The following is a 21,559-nucleotide window of genomic DNA, read 5'->3' as shown; positions in this document are numbered from 1 at the left end:
GTGGAGGGGTTTAGTACCAGGGGATGTTTCTCTATTTCAGGAGGAGGTTGAATGCAAATGAGTGCAAAGCTACAGTCTGTTAGCTTATATTTTCTCAGTGAAATACCCAGTAGGCTTATGAGGACTATCAGATGAGGAGGAGAGATGTATAAAGAGAGAGAGAAAAGTGAATCTTAAGGGTCATCTTAGTCCTTTGTCTGTTCATGCCTTCGGTTAAACTAAGTTTCTGAAATCAAGACTAAGGCTCCTAGAACCATTTGCCTCTGGTTCCTAAACACAAGAATGACTTGGAGCTCTTTGGAAGTGGTAGGAAAAAGTTCAGTGTGATCCTTCTGGTGGTTCCTACTCATATATTCATCTTCAGTGACCCTAGTTCACCTACTCAGACTCATCAGTGCTGATGTCATGAAAACTAGGCTCAACCTCACAAACCACCCCTTGATGATGCTGCCAGCTGGGCCACTAATAACCAGCTCCACATGCCATTTCCTCATCTTTTCTTGGTGCCAACCATGCCTGCGTATCAGGGCAGCATTCTAGGATCCCACGGCTCTCAGGTGAACTAAGCACAACTTTAAGGTAACAAGACCATTCTTTTCTGCACTAATGGCTCTCAAAGCCAAACCAAAGGACTCTTACGTGTGTATATAGTGTGTGTGAAATATGTGTTGAGGGTGAGAGTTACACATTTTAGAGCAACAGCATCATCAATGAAAGTTGATATATAGCTTCCTGACATAGAAATTGGAAAACAATACTCACCTATACAAATTATACTCTTAACATATTCATTTTTTAAATTTAATTTTATTTTTTATTATATTTATTTTTTAATTGAAGGATAATTGCTTTACAGAATTGTTTTGGTTTCTGCCAAACATATTCATTTCTAAAAGTAAGCCTCAAATTATAATTATATATCATATATCCATAGAGAGACCATAATAGCTACCTCTCTCAGAGCCCAAAGATGAACGCAACAATAGATGGTCCTGCCTTGGTGCTCCAGTAGGCACCTTTCTGCTCCAGTATGTATCTTTCTGCTTCTCTGAAAATAAAAATACCGATTGTAACCTCTGTGAAAGGAGAGGATACATATTACAAGTTCAAATATTATTTAAAGCCTAAAATGAACAGAACTACCATATACTGTACTCTCAAGGAATTTATCTAGCTTAAACAATTTCATGTGCCTTCCTAAGCCTCCTCTCCATGTTACCCTCATCTCTCTTCTTCCAGTCCCAAACACACACATCCACATTTTCTAGTGATAGATGCTTAGGAAACCTTTACGTAATGACTGAACAGATATACATAGTTCTTAGAAATCCACATTCCAAGGTCAACAATTAAAATCTCTCCCCAAATTCTTAGAACTCCACCAAAAACAGTGTGACACAACCTTGAAAAAGTCCCATTGAAATGGAGGCAATTGTCCTATGAACAGGCCCTCACTGCTAGATGTGAGGACAAATGCAACTTTATGAAGAGCGAGATCATTGACAGAATTTGACATAAGGCTAATTCTTTTACTTTCCCTTTTTATTCTGTAACTCATCTCCTTCTTACATTCCATTGCCTTTTTCACATCTTTACCTCTCTGAGGGTCTTATAGGCAGAGAAGCTTTATTGTTTAGTCACTAAGTCATGTCTGACTCTTTTGTGACTTCATGGACTATAGCCTGCCATGCTCTTCTGTCCATGGGATTTCCCAGGCAAGAGTTACTGGAGTGGGTTGCCATCTCCTTCTCCAGAGCATCTTCCCAACATAGGTATCAAACCTGTGTCTCTTGCATTGGCAGGCAGATTCTTTACCACTAAGCTACCAGGGAAGCCCTATAGGGAAAAAGAGGTCCTGCAAATTAAAGAAGGGTCTCAACAAATTTCCAATAATCCTACTCCAAGCATCAACTCTGATGCCATGATCCTGTCATTAAAAGTCCCTAAGCAGCTTTCACATCTACCTTTGTTTAAGCAGAGAAGGTAAAAACAGAGAGATCACTTGTCCCAAACTAAAGCTTCAGGAAATCAGAGGTTGAGGGAAGAGAGAGGAAAGGGAAAAATGGGAACCAAAAACTCTGATAAGAAAGGAGAAGATGACAAACAAATAACAAAATTGTTTCTTAAGGATAGAATCCTTTCTGTCTTATATCCAAGATGAAATTTTTCTTCTTTTCATTGGAAAACTTCTTTCCTGGGCCTTTCCCAGAGCTGGGGGCCCTCTAGTATACAAGCTGTATCAAAGCAGGCCCTGCTCCCATGTTCCAGGTCACATAGTGCCCCTGCTGTCCTTTTTTTTTTTTTCTCTCTAGAAGCTGGAAAAACTGAGTGCCTGCCACAATTATTAGGTTTTTCCTGTCTTCCCCCATTGCTTCATTTTACCCGTGACCCGGAAGCTATCTGAATATGAAGGTCAGGCCTGGAGCCAAACTAAAGAGCACAGGAACACACACCAGGGCCACACCCATTTTATTCAGGGAAAGTTGTTCTTACCAGAATTTGCCAAGAGGTTGAATCCATACCAAAAACACCTCACTTTCCAACCAATAGCTTTCCAAGGGATCAGAAAAAACAAAAACTTTCATCTCAAATGTGAAAAGAAAAAAGAAAAGGAAAAACCTTAGCTAAGAAACTGTATTCCTTTCATAAACAGACACTTTCATTTGGATTTCATTCTTTGACTTCTGTTTTTCAGCCTTTGTTATCTCAGGACTAGCAAGTAAATAACTAAAATGCCAAGCATATATTCAAAATACCAATAGTTTGTTTTTAAAAATCAGGTACATGAAAATCCTCTAATGTTAACAGCATTTCCAAGTGAATGGCCAAGTCTTTCTTATTGTTAAAAGGAGCAAAACAAATCCCCAGATCACATGTAGCAGAGTCTTTAATAGTTGGCCAATAGACAGGCTGGATTGGAAAATTCCTTTACGTGGCATCCAGTGATTTCCAAAAACAATTTAATTTCAAACAATGATCCTTCCAGATGTGACATTTGGGTAGAATTGTTTGAAAACACTCGAAGTAAACGTGAAATACCAGTGGTTTTGAGACAATCAAACTGCAATTATTGAGGTTTGAGACTGAACTACACAGTTACTCCTATATAGTAAAATGCTATTGATACTTTTTCTGCATATGTAGGACATGCCTGGGGGGAATGGAAACTTGATTATACACTTTCAAGCTCAGTCAGTTTGCTTGAAATTGTTTTAAATGGCCACAGGCAAAGTTCTGACTTTGGGAACAGCTTTGGGTCACCTGGATCTCCTTTCCCTTTCATCACTTTCAGCATCCCCTTCTCCCCGTCACAACCCCCGTCCCTTGATATTGTTGGCAGGGGGTTGGGGAAATATGATAAAATCCTTCATAGAAAACTCTCATAGGACTATTTGCATTTTGAAAGAGGATCTGGGACAAAGCAGTTTAATCCAAAGGAATGAATTTTTGAGGTAGTCCAGAGAACAGAAGTAGGAATTTTGTGGATTTCTCTCAAATCCCATACAATGGCTGACTCTGTGAACCCATAATGCAGAGCATGATAGTCAGCTGACCACAGATGACCTTCCCCTTCATGTTTCTAGAAGCTGCTGAAATCAAACAGATCTGGAATCAGATGACAAATGCACAGTGAAATCACATCTCTCTGAACAAATGATTTCTCCCTACCTCAGTTCCTCACAGCAAGAGATTCAGTTCAGTCGCTTGGTCATGTCCGACTCTTTGTGACCCCATAAACCGCAGCACGCCAGGCCTCCCTGTTCATCACCAACTCCCAGACTCCACCCAAACCCATGTCCATTGAGTCAGTGATGCCATCCAACCATCTCATCCTGTAGTCCCCTTCTCCTCCTGCCTTCAATCTTTCCCAGCATCAGAGTTTTTTCCAACGAGTCAGCTCTTTGAATCAGGTGGCCAAAGTATTGGAATTTCAGCTTCAACATCAGTCCTTCCAATGAACACTCAGGACTCATCTCCTTTAGGATGGACTGGTTGGATCTCCTTGCAGTCCAAGGGACTCTCAAGAGTCTTTTTCAACACCACAGTTCAACACATCAATTCTTCTGTGCTAAGCTTTCTTTATAGTCCAACTCTCACATCCATACATGACTACTGGAAAAACCATAGCCTTGACTAGATGTACCTTTGTTGGCAAATTAATGTCTCTGCTTTTTAATATGCTGTCTAGGTTGGTCATTACTTTCCTTCCAAGGAGTAAGCGTCTTTTATTTTCATGGCTGCAGTCACCATCTGCATGATTTTGGAGCCCAGAAAAATAAAGTCAGCCACTGTTTCCACTGTTTCCCCATCTGTTTCCCATGAAGTGATGGGACCAGATCCCATGATCTTAGTTTTCTGAATGTTGAGCTTTAAGCCAACTTTTTCACTCTCCTCTTTCACTTTCATCAAGAGGCTCTTTAAGTTCTTCTTCCCTTTCTGCCATAAGGGTGGTGTCATCTGCATATCTGAGGTTATTGATATTTCTCCCAGAAATCTTGATTCCAGCTTGTGCTTCTTCCAGCCCAGCATTTCTCATGATGTACTCTGCATAGAAGTTAAATAAGCAGGGTGCCAGTATACAGCCTTGGTGTACTCCTTTTCCCATTTGGAACCAGTCTGTTGTTCCATGTTCAGTTCTAACTGTTGCTTCCTGACCTGCATATAGATTTCTCAAGAGGCAGATCAGGTAGTCTGGTATTCCCATCTCTTTAAGAATTGTCCAGTTTATTGTGATCCACACAGTCAGAGTTAAACATGAGAATACCTGCAAAGAACCCGGGATCATGTCTGACAAACAACCACATGTCAATACGTCCCTATTTGCTTCGCAGTGGCAGTGCAGGCAGCCTGAAGACCTAATGTCTGGGTGAAAAGCAACTCTACCATTTACTAACAGCTCAGTACCTCAGTCTCCTGGTTTGTAAAATGGGAATACTGCATTTTATCCAGAGGATTATTGTGAGAACTATTAAGATAAAGCATCTTAAGTGCTTACTGCAGGGACTGGCACTTAGAAAGTGCCTCGTAATTGTTAGCTGCCTCTTGGTCGGACATTTTTGATATTGGAATATACACAAGGATTTCTTTCTATTTTATATTGGAGTATGGTTGCTTTCCCAGTGGCACTAGTGGTAAAGAATCCACCTGCCAATGCAGGAGACATGAGAGTTGCGGATTCTATCCCTGGGATGGGGCAATCCCCGGGAGGAGGGCATGGCAACACAGTCTAGTATTCTTGACTGGAGAATCCCGTGGACAGAGGAGCTTGACTGGCTACCGTGCATGGGGCCACAGAGAGTCAGACACTACTGAGCGACTGAGCCCTCAACAAGCATAGTTGCTTTACAATATTGTGTTAATTTCTGCTATACAGCAAAGTGAATCAGCTATATGTATACATACATCCCCTCTTCCTTGGTTTTCCTTCCCCTTTAGTTCACCACAGAACATTGAGCAGAGGTCTTCGTGCTGTACAATCCGTCCTCAGTTATCTATTTTATACATAGTATGCATATATGCCAGTCTCAGTCTCCCAATCCATCCCCAACCCCTCATCCATACTTCTGTTCTCCATGTCTTACACAAGAATTTCTAAGAGGTTTTGCTCTTTTTTCCTCAAGTATAGGGAAGAAAAACTTTCCCTCTTATTTCCCCATCTGACCTTACTGCATGCTATGATATGTCTTCTGCACTCACCACAAACATTTCAATTATTTGGCCTAATAGAAGGGATAAGGAGTGTGGAAAATCTAAAACAGAAGCTATGGCCCAAATTCTTTATGTTCATTTTGTCAAGCAGAAAGAGGAACACTGTGAAAAATCCTCCAGCAAGTAAATGACTTGAGGGTTGTGCACAGTTACTGGGTGCTCTTGTGCTCTTGGACTCTCCTCCCTTCACAGAGGGGCTTCTTTTGCCTATGGATAGGTTTCTAGCCTCCTGTCAAGCTCTGTTCAAATTGCCTACGTGCTTATAATCAAAGAGAGCAGGGACATTTCAGTGTGACAATCACTAATATATTGCTGCCTACTTGTTTTCTAAAGTGCCTGCCCTACTTCTTAAATTCCAGAGCCAGAGGTTCATTCCTTTGACTCAAAGCACTGATTCCATAGGAAATCCCAGCTAAAATGCAAAGATCCCCTAGATACGGAGCAAACCATGTCTAGCCACTGGCACATTCATGCAAATTAACTAAGTTTAGCTCATTTCTTAGAAATTAAATATAAGGCAAATACCTTTTGTTGAGGAGATAAGTGGGGCACCCTGAGTATTCACTGAAAGGACTGATGCTGAAGCTGAAGTTCCAATACTTTGGCCACCTGATGCAAAGAGCCGACTTATTGGAAAAGACTCTGATGCTGGGAAAGATTGAGGGCAGGAGGAGAAGGGGGCGACAGAGGCTGAGATGGTTGGATGGCATCACCAACTCAATGGACATGAGTTTGAGCAAACTCCAGAAATGGTAAAGGACAGGGAAGCCTGGTGTGCTGCAGTCCATGGGTTTGCAAAGAGTTGGACACAACTGAGTGACTGAACACAACAAAGTTGAAGAGAGAGTGGGAAAAATAGGCTGCTCAGTCACAAGCTCATATACTTTCAGAGTTTGGCAGCTGCATGTAGGGCCATAGGGAGTGGTGGAGAGTACAGTATCCGTGAGAGTAAGTCCCACCTAAGGATATTCACATTTGAAACTTCTAAGAGCATCATGCCAGTCAAATAAAACATGAATGTCCATTGGCTGAAATTGTGCTGAGTCCATCAGTTTGCAGTCTGAAATCCAGAATATGAAGCAGAGAGGAGGTAGTTCTATGGTGTAGCCTGGGTAAGATGCTGTAAAGAGGATAGCCTGGTCACGAAGGACCCATGATATGACCCACAGAGTTGTGTAGTAGTCGAACACAGGGACCAGGCGCACAGGCTTCATGCCAGGGCTGAGGGTAACTCATGCCAGCTGCCAAACACCATCTGGATCACCTGTGGGAGACTCCAGAACAGTGAGGCCTTTCTTGTGGGTCAGATATCTGGGAGCCAAAGCTTCTAAAATTTTTAAGGACCACAAAAAAGTCCAGGATCCTAGAACAGTTTCCCCTCTGGAAAACAATCACCAGAACTAATCAGTGTGAGTTCAAACACATCAATGGGCAGAGAGGTCAAGAAGGCTTACTCCACATGGCAAGTCCCTTTCTTCCCTTGTTTCTTGACTAATTTAGAGTACACCCCACTTAGGGGTCTATCAACCTGACTTACTGCCTCAGGCAAAGAGCTTAGGAAAAAAATTAAAAATATTTCCCAAATAAAGGTGGTGAATTTAAGTACAATCATCCCCACCGTTAGGGCTAGTTCTGCTTCTGTCCCTAGCACGGTGCCTGGCACATGGCCTGTAATCGGAGTGTTCTTCCTGAACAGCAGCATCTGGGCTACACTTGAACCACCTCCTGAGTGGTGGAACCACTCCTGAGGAGGTGGAACCACCTCCTGAGTGGCCCTTTCCTCCCAGTGCATTTCCAGTTAGTCAGTCTCATCTGCTGACTGAGTCTCATCCGTGTTTTCAGCAGAGGTCTCTGGTATCTTTCTGCTCACAGTGCAACTTCAATATCGATATTTAGAACAATTGCTTTATTGGCTTTCATGAAATTGAAATATCTGTGATTCAACCCAGATGTGTGCAGAAATGACCATACTGTGCTCATGACCACCAACAGACAGGGCCGATTCTAGGCCATGTCCTGACACAGGAGGGCAAGGATTGTCCTGTATGCTTTCCCATGGTCACCATTTTAAAATATTATATCTCGTGATTTGCATCATTACAGATTAATGATCACAACTAAGATGGTTTGAAAGTGTCTTCAGGTGGGGCACTTTTTCCTATTTGACTCAAAGTGGTGGTTCGGGGCACAAGGACTGTTTCCTTTTCAGGACGGTCCCACACTTCTGGTTTCCCTGATCTCTTTTTGACTCAGGTTAATCAGTGTCCACAAATGAACACGGCATGAGGCTGTGTTGTTACAGGGATGTTATCATACAACCTAAAAGGGAAAAAAAGGGCCATTCAAGTTGCAGTAGTGTTTGTTTCTAAGTAATGTATGAAACATGTTACTTGGGGGAAAGAGCCAGGCCTTTTATTTACATACATATTTGGTAATAAAGACATCTTTTACATTTCGATATGGCTGCTTTGGCCTAGCCCCACTAAAATAGCCTCTCCAAAACCAGCAAGCCAGATACTTCAGTGACAGCAAATAAATCCAGCTAACTGCAGCCTTCCCATGTGCAAACGTGGGAGGCTTCCTTTGTTCCCTGGTAACAGGTAGATAATTATACCTGTGACCTTTTAGAGGCACAGGGTGGGGAAGCATTTGGGAGGCTGAATGTTAGACAATGATTTCTCAGTCCAGCCACAGTCGGCAACATAGGCCCCAAGGAATGGTTCAGTCCATGCATCCCCCAAACCAACTTTTTAGCTGTCACTTTTCAACACAAGATGCTTCATACCTTACAAGTCTCATCCAGTTATTTGTGAATTCATTTTTTGGTGACTGCAAGCAAGCCAGGAAAACAAGTCTGAATAAAATAAAACTATCAGGAAGAGCTATCTTATGTTATGGTGGAAACATACTTGTGCTAAATCCTGTGTTCAGATTATTTTTCCAGGCCTTTGTAGCTGAATTCTAGGATTTCAGTTAAGTTGCATCAGGCAAGCATTTAACTAATACATTCAACGATAAACAATTGACAAAATAAGATAGCATTATTGGGATAATGTAATTTAAGATAGTCAATATTTTCATTTTGTATTGTATATTGATTTTATTCTATGCAAAGCTGAATTCATTCCTAATGTTAATTTTAATGCCAATTACTAATTGGTTCTATTACTAAACTGTATTATATACAACAACTTAAATATCATCATCATCAGTCGTTTCAGAAAGTAATTTGGACTCCACTTGATTTTTCCTTTTAGAACTGATTTTATTACCTAATCTCGGCCTAAGTTTTGACTCTGAAGTTGATATTTTTTATTGCTTTATTAGTCTTATAAAAATGACACAAGTTCATTATAAAAATTCAAGCCGTTATAAGAGTATAAAATTAGCATAAAAATTACCCACAATTTAGGTTGACCTTAGTGAATATTGTTCCAAACATCTATGTAAATAACATATTGACATGCATATTTTCATTGAAGTGAGGTCATCTTATCAAAGTTATTATTGATGAAGATAATATATTTAATTTTACTTGAATTCGACAATAGGAGCCAAATGAAACTTCATTTGGCTGAAGTTCATTGCTGAAATTCAGAAAAATATTTCTTCACTAAAAGAGTGTTAGTTTTTAAAGGACCCACCAACGTTAAAAAACAAAGATAAATTATTAAAGAATTTAAGTTTTCACTCCATATTTTAATGTTACACTGATTTAATTGACTGTTTGCCATGAAAGTTGGAGAATTTAGTATCATTAGCATCCTTTCACCCTTCCCTCCGTCATCAATTTTTGTAAGGTATTTTTGTCAAGACATGTTGCTTTTCTATTCTCTTTTCTAACCATAGTTTCTGTAGTCATTTTACCTTAGTTCTGTGTTTAAATGGATTCATTGCCAGTCTTATAAATTCATATTTCTCAATATGGTTTCACAGTTTCAGTATTTCTAAGTTTATTTTTGCTGTTTTGGTTTCATCTCTTGATTGCTTATATTTTATGAATTGATGTTTTTCAAAAGTGTCTGTGTAGTTTATTGACCAAACAGGGACATTTCAGAGAGTAAAAGAGGACACTATTAATATTAGTCAAGACAACAGATACAGTAGGGACTGTTTTACACAAAGCACAACTTAAGATCTTCCTGAAGCCAGAGGTGGTATATTTCACAAGTTCTTGAAGGCTTCCACTCAGTACTTTTTGAGGCATTTCAGATCAGATCAAATCAGTCGCTCAGTCGTGTCCGACTCTTTGCGACCCCATGAATCGCAGCACACCAGGCCTCCCTGTCCATCACCAACTCCCAGATTTCAGACTCACGTCCATCGAGTCAGTGATGCCATCCAGCCATCTCATCCTCTGTTGTCCCCTTCTCCTCCTGCCCCCAATCCCTCCCAGCATCAGAGTCTTTTCCAATGAGTCAACTCTTCGCATCAGGTGGCCAAAGTACTGGAGTTTCAGCTTTAGCATCATTCCTTCCAAAGAAATCCCAGGGCTGATCTCCTTCAGAATGGACTGGTTGGATCTCCTTGCAGTCCAAGGGACTCTCAAGAGTCTTCTCCAACACCACAGTTCAAAAGCATCAATTCTTCAGCGCTCAGCCTTCTTCACAGTCCAACTCTCACATCCATACATGACCACAGGAAAAACCATAGCCTTGACTAGACGGACCTTTGTTGGCAAAGTAATGTCTCTGCTTTTCAATATGCTATGTAGGTTGGTCATAACTTTCCTTCCAAGGAGTAAGCGTCTTTTAATTTCATGGCTGCAGTCACCATCTGCAGTGATTTTGGAGCCCAGAAAAATAAAGTCTGATACTGTTTCCACTGTTTCCCCATCTATTTCCCATGAAGTGATGGGACCAGATGCCATGATCTTCGTTTTCTGAATGTTGAGCTTTAAGCCAACTTTTTCACTCTCCACTTTCACTTTCATCAAGAGGCTTTTGAGTTCCTCTTCACTTTCTGCCATAAGGGTGGTGTCATGTGCATATTTGAGGTTATTGATATTTCTCCCAGCAATCTTGATTCCAGCTTGTGTTTCTTCCAGTGCAGCATTTCTCATGATGTACTCTGCATATAAGTTAAATAAACAGGGTGACAATATACAGCCTTGACGAACTCCGTTTCCTATTTGGAACCAGTCTGTTGTTCCATGTCCAGTTGTAACTGTTGCTTCCTGACCTGCATACAAATTTCTCAATAGGCAGATCAGGTGGTCTGGTATTCCCATTTCTTTCAGAATTTTCCACAGTTTATTGTGATCCACACAGTCAAAGGCTTTGAGGCATTTAAATGGTGCCAAATGATGCCTTGCACAAAGGAGCATCTATTTGAAAGGAAAAGTTTGGCTCTGACTAAAGGCCCAACAGTTCCCTTCATGGGACTAATGGATGGGCTCTAGGGAGTCCACCAGTCATTCTAAGTCATATCCATGGTTCTCCATGCATGTATAATTTCTGGGGAGATGGCCATTCCACCATTAGATTTTCAAAGGGGCTAATGCCTGGAAAATCCCATGGATGGAGGAGCCTGGTAGGCTGCAGTCCATGGGGTCGCTGAGAGTCGGACACGACTGAGCGACTTCACTTTCACTTTTCACTTCCATGCATTGGAGAAGGAAATGGCAACCCACTCCAGTGTTCTTGCCTGGAGAATCCCAGGGACGGGGGATCCTGGTGGGCTGCCGTCTATGGGGTCACAGAGTCGGACACGCCTGAAGCGACTTAGCAGCAGCAGCAGCAGCAATGGCTCCATATATGTTACTAATTGACATTTCACAACATATCTCCCCAAAGTTACATCGTTGGAGAACGTTCTCCAAACTTTCCTATAAATAACACCACACAACTATAATTTCACTTATTACTACTTAGTATTTATTGTGCGATTAATGTAAGAAATGACCGAGTATAGAGTGTTTCTGATCCTCTGTAAAACTGCTAGTAATAAATTTGTGTGTGTGCTGCGTGCTCAGTCGTGTCCAACTCTTTGCGACCCCGGACTGTAGCCCGCCAGGCTCCTCTGTCCATGGAATTTCCCAGGCGAGAATACTAGAGTGGGTTGCCATTTCCTACCCCAAGGGATCTTCCCGACCCAGGGATCAAACCAGCATCGCTCGCATCTCCTGCATTGGCAGGTGGACTCTTTACTACTGTGCCACCTGGAAAGCCTCAATAATAACTTCCACTTTAGTTTTTAATATCTCTTTCATTAAGGTTCATGCAATAGTATTTAATGTTAGGACTATTTTTTCCTTCTGACCAGTAATTATATGTCCTTTTATAAGCTCTATTAGCTATTTAGTTGTGTGGTTCACTGTGGTTTTCTTTCTGCCTGAACACTTAGGGAGGTCATTGAAAGCTATTTGAAATTATTTGAAATAGGTATTCTAGTCTAGGTTTTCTGAAACTATGTCCATTCCTCTTCTATCAACACCTCTCAAGGTTATCCACTAAACCATTCTCTTTTCTAGATCCTTATTCTTTCCTTTTTGACTCAGTGGTGATATTGCAAACTAAAAACAAGTGGATGGATGACAGGTCATCTACACTGATTAGGAGGAAAGCTATTAAATGTCCACTTCCTTTGCATTGCATAGTCTTGGCTTAAAAGATGGAACATGAGGCATTCCTGACAGAGAAAAGACATTAACTAAAGAGAAAAAAAATGCTGCATGGAAAATAGAATAATAATTCCAATAGTGGCCAGCAGAATGATTAAAAACATATGAAAGTTAGTTGAAAGAAATATACACATATGAAAACTTCCCCTGAAGTGTTCAATTGCTTCTGGCTACATCCAACCTAAATAGACTTTCCCAGGACACTTAAACAACAAGAACAAAATGCAATGAGCCCTAATAAACTTGCTGTGTAGGGGCATTTATCAGTAGTTGCCCCCCCTAAAACAGTTCACATCAGATTCATCAATTCAGATCGATTCAGAGATTAACTTTTTAAAGTATCTTTTTACCCTGCTGTTAAAAAAAACAGTGCCTTATCCCCAAAATACAATCTGAGATGTTGACAGGAAAACTGTTAATCTAATCCTTTGCTTTGCAGAAAATTTAGACAGCTTGGCTTCCTCTTTACCACACTCCCCCTTTCATGACACTTCGTAGAATTGGCTGGCCCTGGCAGTACCCATGTATACAAGCCCCCTGGGCACACCTTCCCACACCCTTACCTCGCTCAGCTATGCCAGTCACAGTAGCACACTAGCCAAGAAGGGGCCTTCTACTCTTTCCACCTATAATTTGGTCTTTTCTTCGTCTCTTCTTAATCCCCCACACATGGACTTCCATCTGAAAACATAAGGAGGTTGGAGAGTAAAACCTTAGCAAATAGGGCAGCGGCAGTAAACACAAGTTGATTTTTCAGCTTTCTCTGAAATTTCAGACTGACAGTTGTGAAATTAATGAACAGTAAGAGGGTCTCTTATCTCCATTCAGACCCATGGGGATGGATTTTTCTCTTCAGCTGTATGTCTGGGTCGCTTGCACTTCCCTGGAGCATTGCTTTAAGAGTAAAATTCTCGAAACTTAAGAATATGGAGTATGTTGCAAGTTCAACTGCAGTTCAACCACAAATATAGAGCATGGGGCAGGCTTTGGAAAATACAATACAGGACATCTTAGCCTTGTTATGGTATTAATTTTCTCCCACATCCCTGTAAGTTGTTTTATGCATGTCTTCTAGCCTCTGTGTCTGCCTGTTTTCTTTTAATTTTTCCTTACAGAAGAAATCTTATGACAATGTGACATGAATGTCTCATTTATGACCCATACCATTTATTTTGCTTACATGCTTGGTTAAGGTTCATACTTTACATATGTAATTTTAATAAATTCATTATTCTCAAAGTCAAAAGAATAACTCTCATTTTAAAACTTAAAAAACCTGCATTTGTCTTTCAAGTAAATATATACAAATAGTAAGGAAGTTTTGGCTGTTTTTTCTGCTTTATTCTTTCTCTTAGGTCTTGAATTCTTCAAATATTTTTAAAGTCACTTTTCAAGTGTTAGGCTTTGCTACATGGCTAATAAGAGAAGGATAAAGAACTATTTTATTATTTTGATTAACATAGTATTTTCACATAGGTCAGTATAGAAAGATAGAATAAAAATATATTTCCTCAAATAATGTGCTTTTTTAAAGACTCGGATCATCCAGGAAGTAACTCCACTTTCCATTTCGCTTGGTCTGTATTCACTACAGATTTACTCATCTCAAATCTGTTATTTCTGCTTGAGCATTCAGAAATATAAATGTGTTTCCTTCTGATGTTGATCTCGCCCTGTGCTTTTTCCACTGCAGGTGTAACCCCCAACAATCTTGTTAAAAGCAAGCTGATTGTAAAACACGCACACACTCTACCACATTTTATTTCCCCATGGAGACCACACCACCAACTTAATTTGGTTCTGCTTTCATGCTACCCAGTGCTACTTGAGAAATATTGAAAAAAGCCATTAAATTCACTGAAATTTCTTGCAGCTCAACTTATCTGGCCCTTTTCCATTATTCGGTGAGTACTCTTCCCTAACTGAGTCACTATAACATTTCCCACAGTGCTTAGTCCCATAGTATTTTTCACTATCCCATTTCCCAGGATTGGAATCGCTTCATTCTCTGAAGATTGCTTTGCCTCATACTTAGAAGAGTACATTCATTTTATATTAGCCCCACTAGTGCCTCCCTTCTCTACAATAACCTTTCTCTAAATCCATCTATTTTATTTTTCTTCCTTTTTCCCTTTCCCATTTCTACACCCTTGATCCCATCTCCACACCCTTGATCCCATCTCCTCCTATCTCCTCAGAGACTTTTTCTATTGACTATCTCTTTTCTCTTAGGACCACAGTTTCTTGCTCTCCTCTCCAAATACTCCTGTCCTAACAACAACAACAAAGCTGATCTTTAACTCTACTTCTTTTTCAAATATCCTTTCTGCAAACCTTTTGAACATGTACTTTTCTTCTTGACCTAATCTTTAACTCCTAACAGTTTAGTTTTTATCCTTTATCACCCCATTGGAACTAAATTATCAAAAGTCACTGGCTCATAACCTACTGGCCACCACATTTAACTGCCTTCCTCAACCATCCATTACTTCTGGAGCATTTGACAGACTCAATGATACCAACTTCTGGAACCAGAAGCATTTCCAGAATTGTGAATGGAGTCTTTTGTCTCCATACCCTGCTTCTTTAACTTTGAACTTGAACCTTTATCTCTTTAGGCTTCAATTTCCCCTGCTCAATCTCCTTATTGTAGATATTCTCCCAGGAATTTTTCTCTACTTACTATCTATATATTCCTCTTCTGGAATTTTTATGGTTTTAAACCTCTTCTCTGTGCAAATAGTTCTGAATCCCACTAATGCCCAAGTATAGGCTTCTGTTTCTTATTTTGGCTGGGCTTATTCGTGTTTAAATTCCACTAATATGTCTAACTCAACAGTTCCAAGACAGCATCTCTTTTCTCTCCTTCCCCAACCTGTCTTTTCCAATTTCTCCCTTTCTGTAACTGACATCACCATCTTCCCTGTCATCTAGAATAAAACATTGGTGTTTTCTTGGACCCATGATTTATTTGGGCTTCCTTGGTGACTCAGTTGGTAAAGAATCAACCTGCAATGCGGGAGACCTGGGTTCAGTCCCTAGGTTGGGAAGATCCCCTGAAGAAGGGAACAGGCTACCCACGACAGTATTCTGGCTTGGAGAATTCCATGGACTATTTCATGGGGTCACAAAGAGTCAGACATGACTGAGCAACTTTCACTTCACAGAGCAATGAATGCTCAAGCTCTCATAGATACGCTGCCCTGTTAGTTCTTTTAGATACTTTACAGACACACAAACTTTCCTGAATTGAAATTACAGGCTATTTCCCTGCCTCTCTGCTTCCTATCACTTACAAAACAAAATCCAGATCTTATCATGGCATTCAAAGTTGTTCACAGCGTGGCTGCAGCCTACTTGTTTGGTTCTAGTTCTCAGTGCTAGACTGAGCATCAGGCAAACTGAATTATTCGCTATTCTCTGTAATCACTTCCAGATTTCTGTCCATGGGGCTTTGCTCATGCTGTCTTTGCTCAGCATCCAAAAGTTTTCTCCATCCTTTCCAGTCTTTTTTCTTTTTTTAACTTTGTTTATTTTTGGTTGCACTGAGTCCTTGTTGCTGCCCAGGCTTTCTCTAGTTGTGGCGAGCTGTGGCTACTCTTTGCTGCAGCGTACAGGCTTCTTGTTGCCGTCTCTTTTCTTGTTGTGGAGCATGGGCTTTAGGCACACAGGCCCCACTGTTGCAGCATTAGGGCTCAGTAGTTACAGCTCATGGGCTCTAGAGCACAGACTCAGTACTTGTGGCACATGAGCCTAGCTGCTCCACAGCATGTGGAGTCTTCCTGGACCAGAGATCAAACCTATATCCCTTGCACTGGTAGGCAGACTCCTATACACTGTACCACCAGGGAAGACCCTTCCCAGTCGTTATGATCTAAATTTTGCTCATTCTTCAAATGGTACCTCCTTAAAGCTTTTCCTGATCTTCACAACTAGAAGAAGAGTTCCAACATTTCCAAACTCGGAATTTAATACATTTTAATAATATAATCATACTCTTTTCATTGGCTTAGTGTTTATATGAAAAAGTTTCCCTTCCTTTTACTTGTAATCTGTTTGTGTCTTTATGTTTATAAAATGTGTTTCTTATAAACAACATATAATTGAATGTTGTTTTGTTTTATCTAGTCTGTCAACTCATGCCTTTCATACCTGTGTTCTTTGGTCCACCTTTTTTTCTTTCCTTCTTTTTTTTCTATTTTTATTTTTAGATCCTCTGTTCTTCTCTTCTTATCTTTGTTTGGGTCATGGTTAACCCATCAATCCTTAAAAAATAGATTCTCTCATCTCATTGATTTTTTTACTTATGCCTCTTAGCATGATTTTGTACTTTAGTGGTTATTATAGACACTAAAACATGCATCTTTAGCACAGCACATTCTATGATTTAAAAAATTAAGAAAAATATCTAAGAATTCTACGACAATCTATTTCCAATTTTAGTCCCTATAATTTGTGTTCTTGTTTACTCTGACTTTATACAAAAGAGAATATAAATTCCATATTCTTTTATTATTTTTCTTTAAAGAGGCCGTGGTTGAAAGCAATTTTGTCATATATATGTACAAAAATACACACACATATGTATCATATATATGTATTTTGTGATGTATATGTATAGTATACTGCTTTTATCTGGGATTAGTACGTGGCCTAATTCTCTAGCTTTACTATCACAGTGAGGCAGGCCCCATTTCCTGAATTGGTGAGGGTTTCTCTCAATGCTCCTGGCTCTCTCTGGTGTTGGACTGTCACCCCATTACTAGGTGTAAGACCCAGTGGGTGGGAAAGTTTATATAGATGGTACCCGTATGCTGCACATCAGAAGAGCTCATACAGCTGTCCTGCCCTTATTTCTGTGGCAGAGGACTGTTGTTTCTAATTCCTGTCAAGTTGGAGTGTGGGAGGTTTTCTTTTCTTTCTGCTGATCCACTCTCAAACTGAGGCAGTGTTTTTTGGTTCATTAGTTTACCTTGCAACTTTGAGTATCTAATGGCTCAAAAATTTCTGATTTGTTCTCATTGTTGAAGTGGCAGAAGTGTTTCTTGTAATGTTCTATATCCTAGACAGAAGCAGAAACTCCCTATTGAGTTATATACGTATATCTTCCTTAGATTTGGTTCTTCCAGAAACAAAGGTTAAGAGAGGGCAGGTGATCCTAGGAACCTCAGTCAAGTAGTGAAAGAAGAAACAGGGAAGAGAAGGAAGTGAGTTAATGAGTAACTATGGTGCAATCCCACTGAGGACTTCTGGAGGAGACAGCCTAAGTGGGCAAGCTGGGTCTTTATCCACCAACTCCCATCTGTAATTGATTAGTTGTCCTGTCTCTAGGTGAAGTCTATGCCAGATCCAAAAAGGCAGAGAGTCACAGGTGCAGCAGAAGCATTTTACATGAAGGAACGAGAGAGAGGCTACAACAGTGTCTGTTAAAAACTCTCTCTGTGCCTGTAAGGACATTTATTACTTTATTTCTCAGGCATATTAATGTACTGAGAAGACGATTCATACCTGATTTATCTTTGTATTCTCCCAGCATGGAGAATAGTCAGAAGACAATCAATCAGTATTTATTAAATGAGAAAATACCTTTTATAAAGTACCAATATGTAAAATTCTGGCTAGTTCTTCATTTCCTATTCTCCTCCCAAAGCAACATCCTCACCCCCACCTCAATCACTCAGACAATATATTTTTATCTCAACTGCTAAAAAGGTTAATCTCACCAGAATGTTTAGATTTTTTTTAAATTTATTGATTTTTCTAGCTAATTTAAATGTAGTATAATGTAAAGGTATAATTTCAAAACCTGCTAACAGGCATTTTGTATTACTTGCAGCCAACAATGATAAGACGTCCACCAACCATTGTTTGCTATATTTGTGGTCGTGAATATGGAACAAAATCGATTGCCATTCATGAGCCACAATGTCTGAAAAAATGGCACAATGAAAACAACTTGTTGCCTAAAGAGCTAAGGAGACCAGAACCAAAGAAACCAGAAGTCAGGACCATTACTGGTAAGTTTTTGGAAAACAAAAGACTTGATTGTATAAGGGAAGACTTTTCTCTCTAATGGAGAACGCAATGGCAACCCACTCCAGTACTCTTGCCCGGAAAATCCCATGGATGGAGGAGCCTGGTAGGTTGCAGTCCATGGGGTCACTAAGAGTCAGATATGACTAAATGGCTTCACTTTCACTTTTCACTTTCATGCATTGGAGAAGGAAATGGCAACCCACTCCAGTGTTCTTGCCTGGAGAATCCCAGGGACGGGGGATCCTGGTGGGCTGCCGTCTATGGGGTCGCACAGAGTCGGACACGACTGAAGTGACTTAGCACTTAGCAGTTTCTCTCTAAACTTAAAAGAGTAGAGGTATTCTTTTATTACTTGCTCAAGCAACTGACATCAGCAACATTTACTGTCTTGGCCACAAAATAGTGGCCAATAGAAAAAACAGTTCCAAAATGCCTGACCAAAGGGTTGTTTTCAGATGCTGAGACACAAAGACACTGTATCCTGGCAAACTGTGCAAGGAGAGGGACTCACTGAAAACTGCTGTATTTCCCAAAAGTTACATTCATATGTTATCAAACACAATACTGTAAAAATGTGAAGCTTAACCTTTGGGGACATCTAGAAACATGTTTTCAAATATGAATGTGTCTTAGTGTTCAAAGAGCAGGGGTTCCTAAGTGAAATGCTTACAAGGTCCACTGGTCAGATTCCACAATTGAGCACATTTGTCCACGTGTGGAAAAAGGGAAGGTGGGAACCATGGGGAACTGAGAGCACTGCCTCTCTCCAAGGATACGGCTGCTACCCAATTCCAGCTGGTGTTATCCTTAAGAAACTTAGCCTTAACTTCACTGTGATGTATCTTCCAATAATACAAAAGAAATTGGAAATCTTGACTTCTATATGAAATGTCCAGATTTTTAAAATTTTGCAGTGAATACTTTGTAAAGCACTGCACAGGCCATATGAAACCTGAACTTCATAAACTGTCGTGTGCGGCCTCATTTCAGAGCCTTATACTTACTCATTCAGGGAGAGAATGAAGTAGTTCAGAGAATTTGCCATGCCAGCTCACACTTGGTCATTGTCATTTTATCAGTTGATCCCATGATTCCTCTCAAAGGAAAACCATTCTTGGTTTTAAGAGAAGTATCATTCAGTTAATTGATTCTCTTTATGTAAGAGAATCATAGATTTACATATCCAGAAGGTATCTTGGAAGCCATTTAGTACCAATTATCTCAGAACACTCTTGTTAGACATGTGACCCAAAGAGAGTTTTCTAATAGCCCACAGAGTGGAATCTAGGTTGTCATGATAAAGTTCTAGGCTACCAGAACTCAACTATTCAAAGCCCTTGCCAAATGGAGAACTCTGCATGCAGATGGGAAGAGAGCTCGAGATGAAAATACCCATCTATTGAAATTAGAGCATTTGCTCACAAAGAGATTGTTTCCCTCTTTGAGACTCTCTTCCCATCATTTCTCAACTGATAAAAAATCTGTTTCCTTCACTCCTTATCTCCATCATTTTCCCTGCTTGAGCAGAGTTATCACAATTATAGAAGAGAAGAGAAACTACTGGTTTGAAAGCCCTGGAGGGTTCACCAGTCTTGATTGGCTACAGATGGAAAAGCCAGGTCCTGTCATTGCACTTGCTACAGTTTTCCTCTTGGCTCCATGGTACTGTTCTTTCTGAGGGCGCCCTTCCTCTCTGGGTGAAGACACTTCCCACTATAAAGTAAAGGCACTAAAACTTTTAGAAATGTAATGACTCATCTTCAACTCTCCATGAATACTTGGGAATTTTTGAGCCCATATTAAAACTCATGAGTAAGGTGAAAGTCAGTACCATTCTTTTTTTAACTGGTTTAAAGCACTCAAAATATACATTCATATCCTGCATATATAGTGACACTCCCTTTATCCAAGGGAGAAATACTAGATGGTCCTGTTGTGCTAGAGTTTAATTTCCCATGGAGGATAAAAAGAAAAAGAACATTAGTAGACTTGTTAAAGAATCCAACATTGGCTACGTTTGTATGAGCCACTAGATAGAAAAATCATATATGAGAACTACCTGGGCTTTAATGAAAACAATATATGCTGTGAAAATAATTTTCTAAAAACTATGTGATATATTTTTGAGTGCCTGGCTATATTTGTGGGGGGGGTGCTTTTTTGGGGAAATTCTAAGACAGTCAATTTAGTGTACCAAAGCCATTCTATTTAAATAAGTTTTATTAAAGTTAAATCCCACACTGTTTCTCTAAAATAAACCCATATGCCCTTTTTCCTATGCTCTGTCAATGAAAATTATACATCTCTCAGCTGTCTTTGTTGCTTTCTTAAGGACACTTCTTTTTGTCAGCTTAACTATCCTGTTTGCATTCTTCACTTTAATTACTTAAAGAATCTCTGAGTTTATGGCCATAAAGAGATGATAAATTTTTAGGATATAATTTGTCTTAAATTCACTCTCAATTGTCAGTTGTGGCCTCTAAAAACATTCTGAAAGATTACAGAAGAGGAAAATAGAGACATGTTCTTTTTCTTTTGAAAGCTTATAGAGTCAACTGAAAGAAAGCCAAAAGTTATATTTTCAAGATAATGTGTAAACAAAGATGTTAATAATTAGTGAAGAATGCATATCACAACACATAAAACAATGTCTTCCCCTTTTTAAAATTCAAGGACTGAAAAACCTCTGATTCAGAGCTAACGGTTCTCAGCCCTTAAAAGATTGAGCAGCACTTTTTTTTTTTTTTTTGGCAAAAGTAATATAATTTGTTTAAAAGCCTCAGTCAACAGGTATTTCCTGAAAATACTTTCCATAAAAAGTAGAGTATGGTTCTCCAGAATGAAAACTGATCCATTTTCCCATTTTCTTTTTCTTTTCTTTCTTTGTTCTTTTTTTTTCCCCTCTGTTTTTCTTTAACTTTTCAGCCAAGGGTTTCTATGATCTCGATGCCTTAAACGAAGCTGCTTGGACAAGCGCCCAGAGCCAGTTGGTTCCCTGTAATATTTGTGGGCGTACCTTCCTGCCAGACAGACTGATTGTTCACCAACGATCCTGTAAACCAAAAGTCGCCAAGTAAAGCCCTTTCTTCCTACGAAAGAGTTACAGGCATTAAATCCTTGGGAAAGAGTTGGGTTATGGTGGGAAGGAGGAAAAGTGGGGGTGGAGTTGGGGAAGGAGAACTGGAATTGACC

The 21,559-nt window shown here is 39.9% G+C and overlaps 2 protein-coding genes across 2 annotated transcripts in view; both read left to right on the top strand.

Moving 5' to 3' along the window:
- Positions 1-21,464, top strand: part of LOC139029563 (ZNF474-ZNF475 readthrough) — a 65,713-nt gene extending 44,249 nt beyond the window's left edge. The window contains exons 4-5 of the mRNA NM_001105012.3: positions 18,168-18,348; positions 21,293-21,464. Coding sequence (NP_001098482.2) covers positions 18,168-18,348; positions 21,293-21,444 — 333 coding nt within the window. The 3' untranslated portion in view covers positions 21,445-21,464. The remainder of the gene's footprint in view (positions 1-18,167; positions 18,349-21,292) is intronic.
- ZNF475 (zinc finger protein 475) lies at positions 462-21,464 on the top strand. The gene is made up of 3 exons (NM_001037490.2): positions 462-579; positions 18,168-18,348; positions 21,293-21,464. The coding sequence occupies exons 2-3, from the start codon at positions 18,174-18,176 to the stop codon at positions 21,442-21,444; spliced, it is 327 nt and encodes a 108-aa protein (NP_001032567.1). The 5' UTR covers positions 462-579; positions 18,168-18,173; the 3' UTR covers positions 21,445-21,464.
- Positions 21,465-21,559: the final 95 nt, after the last annotated feature.

The sequence above is a fragment of the Bos taurus genome, chromosome 7 (genome assembly GCF_002263795.3).
Source record: "Bos taurus isolate L1 Dominette 01449 registration number 42190680 breed Hereford chromosome 7, ARS-UCD2.0, whole genome shotgun sequence".
In the NCBI taxonomy this organism is placed as follows: domain Eukaryota; kingdom Metazoa; phylum Chordata; class Mammalia; order Artiodactyla; family Bovidae; genus Bos; species Bos taurus.
The sequence above is the reverse complement of the archived record's forward strand: the minus strand, read 5'-3'. Positions and strand labels throughout refer to the sequence as shown.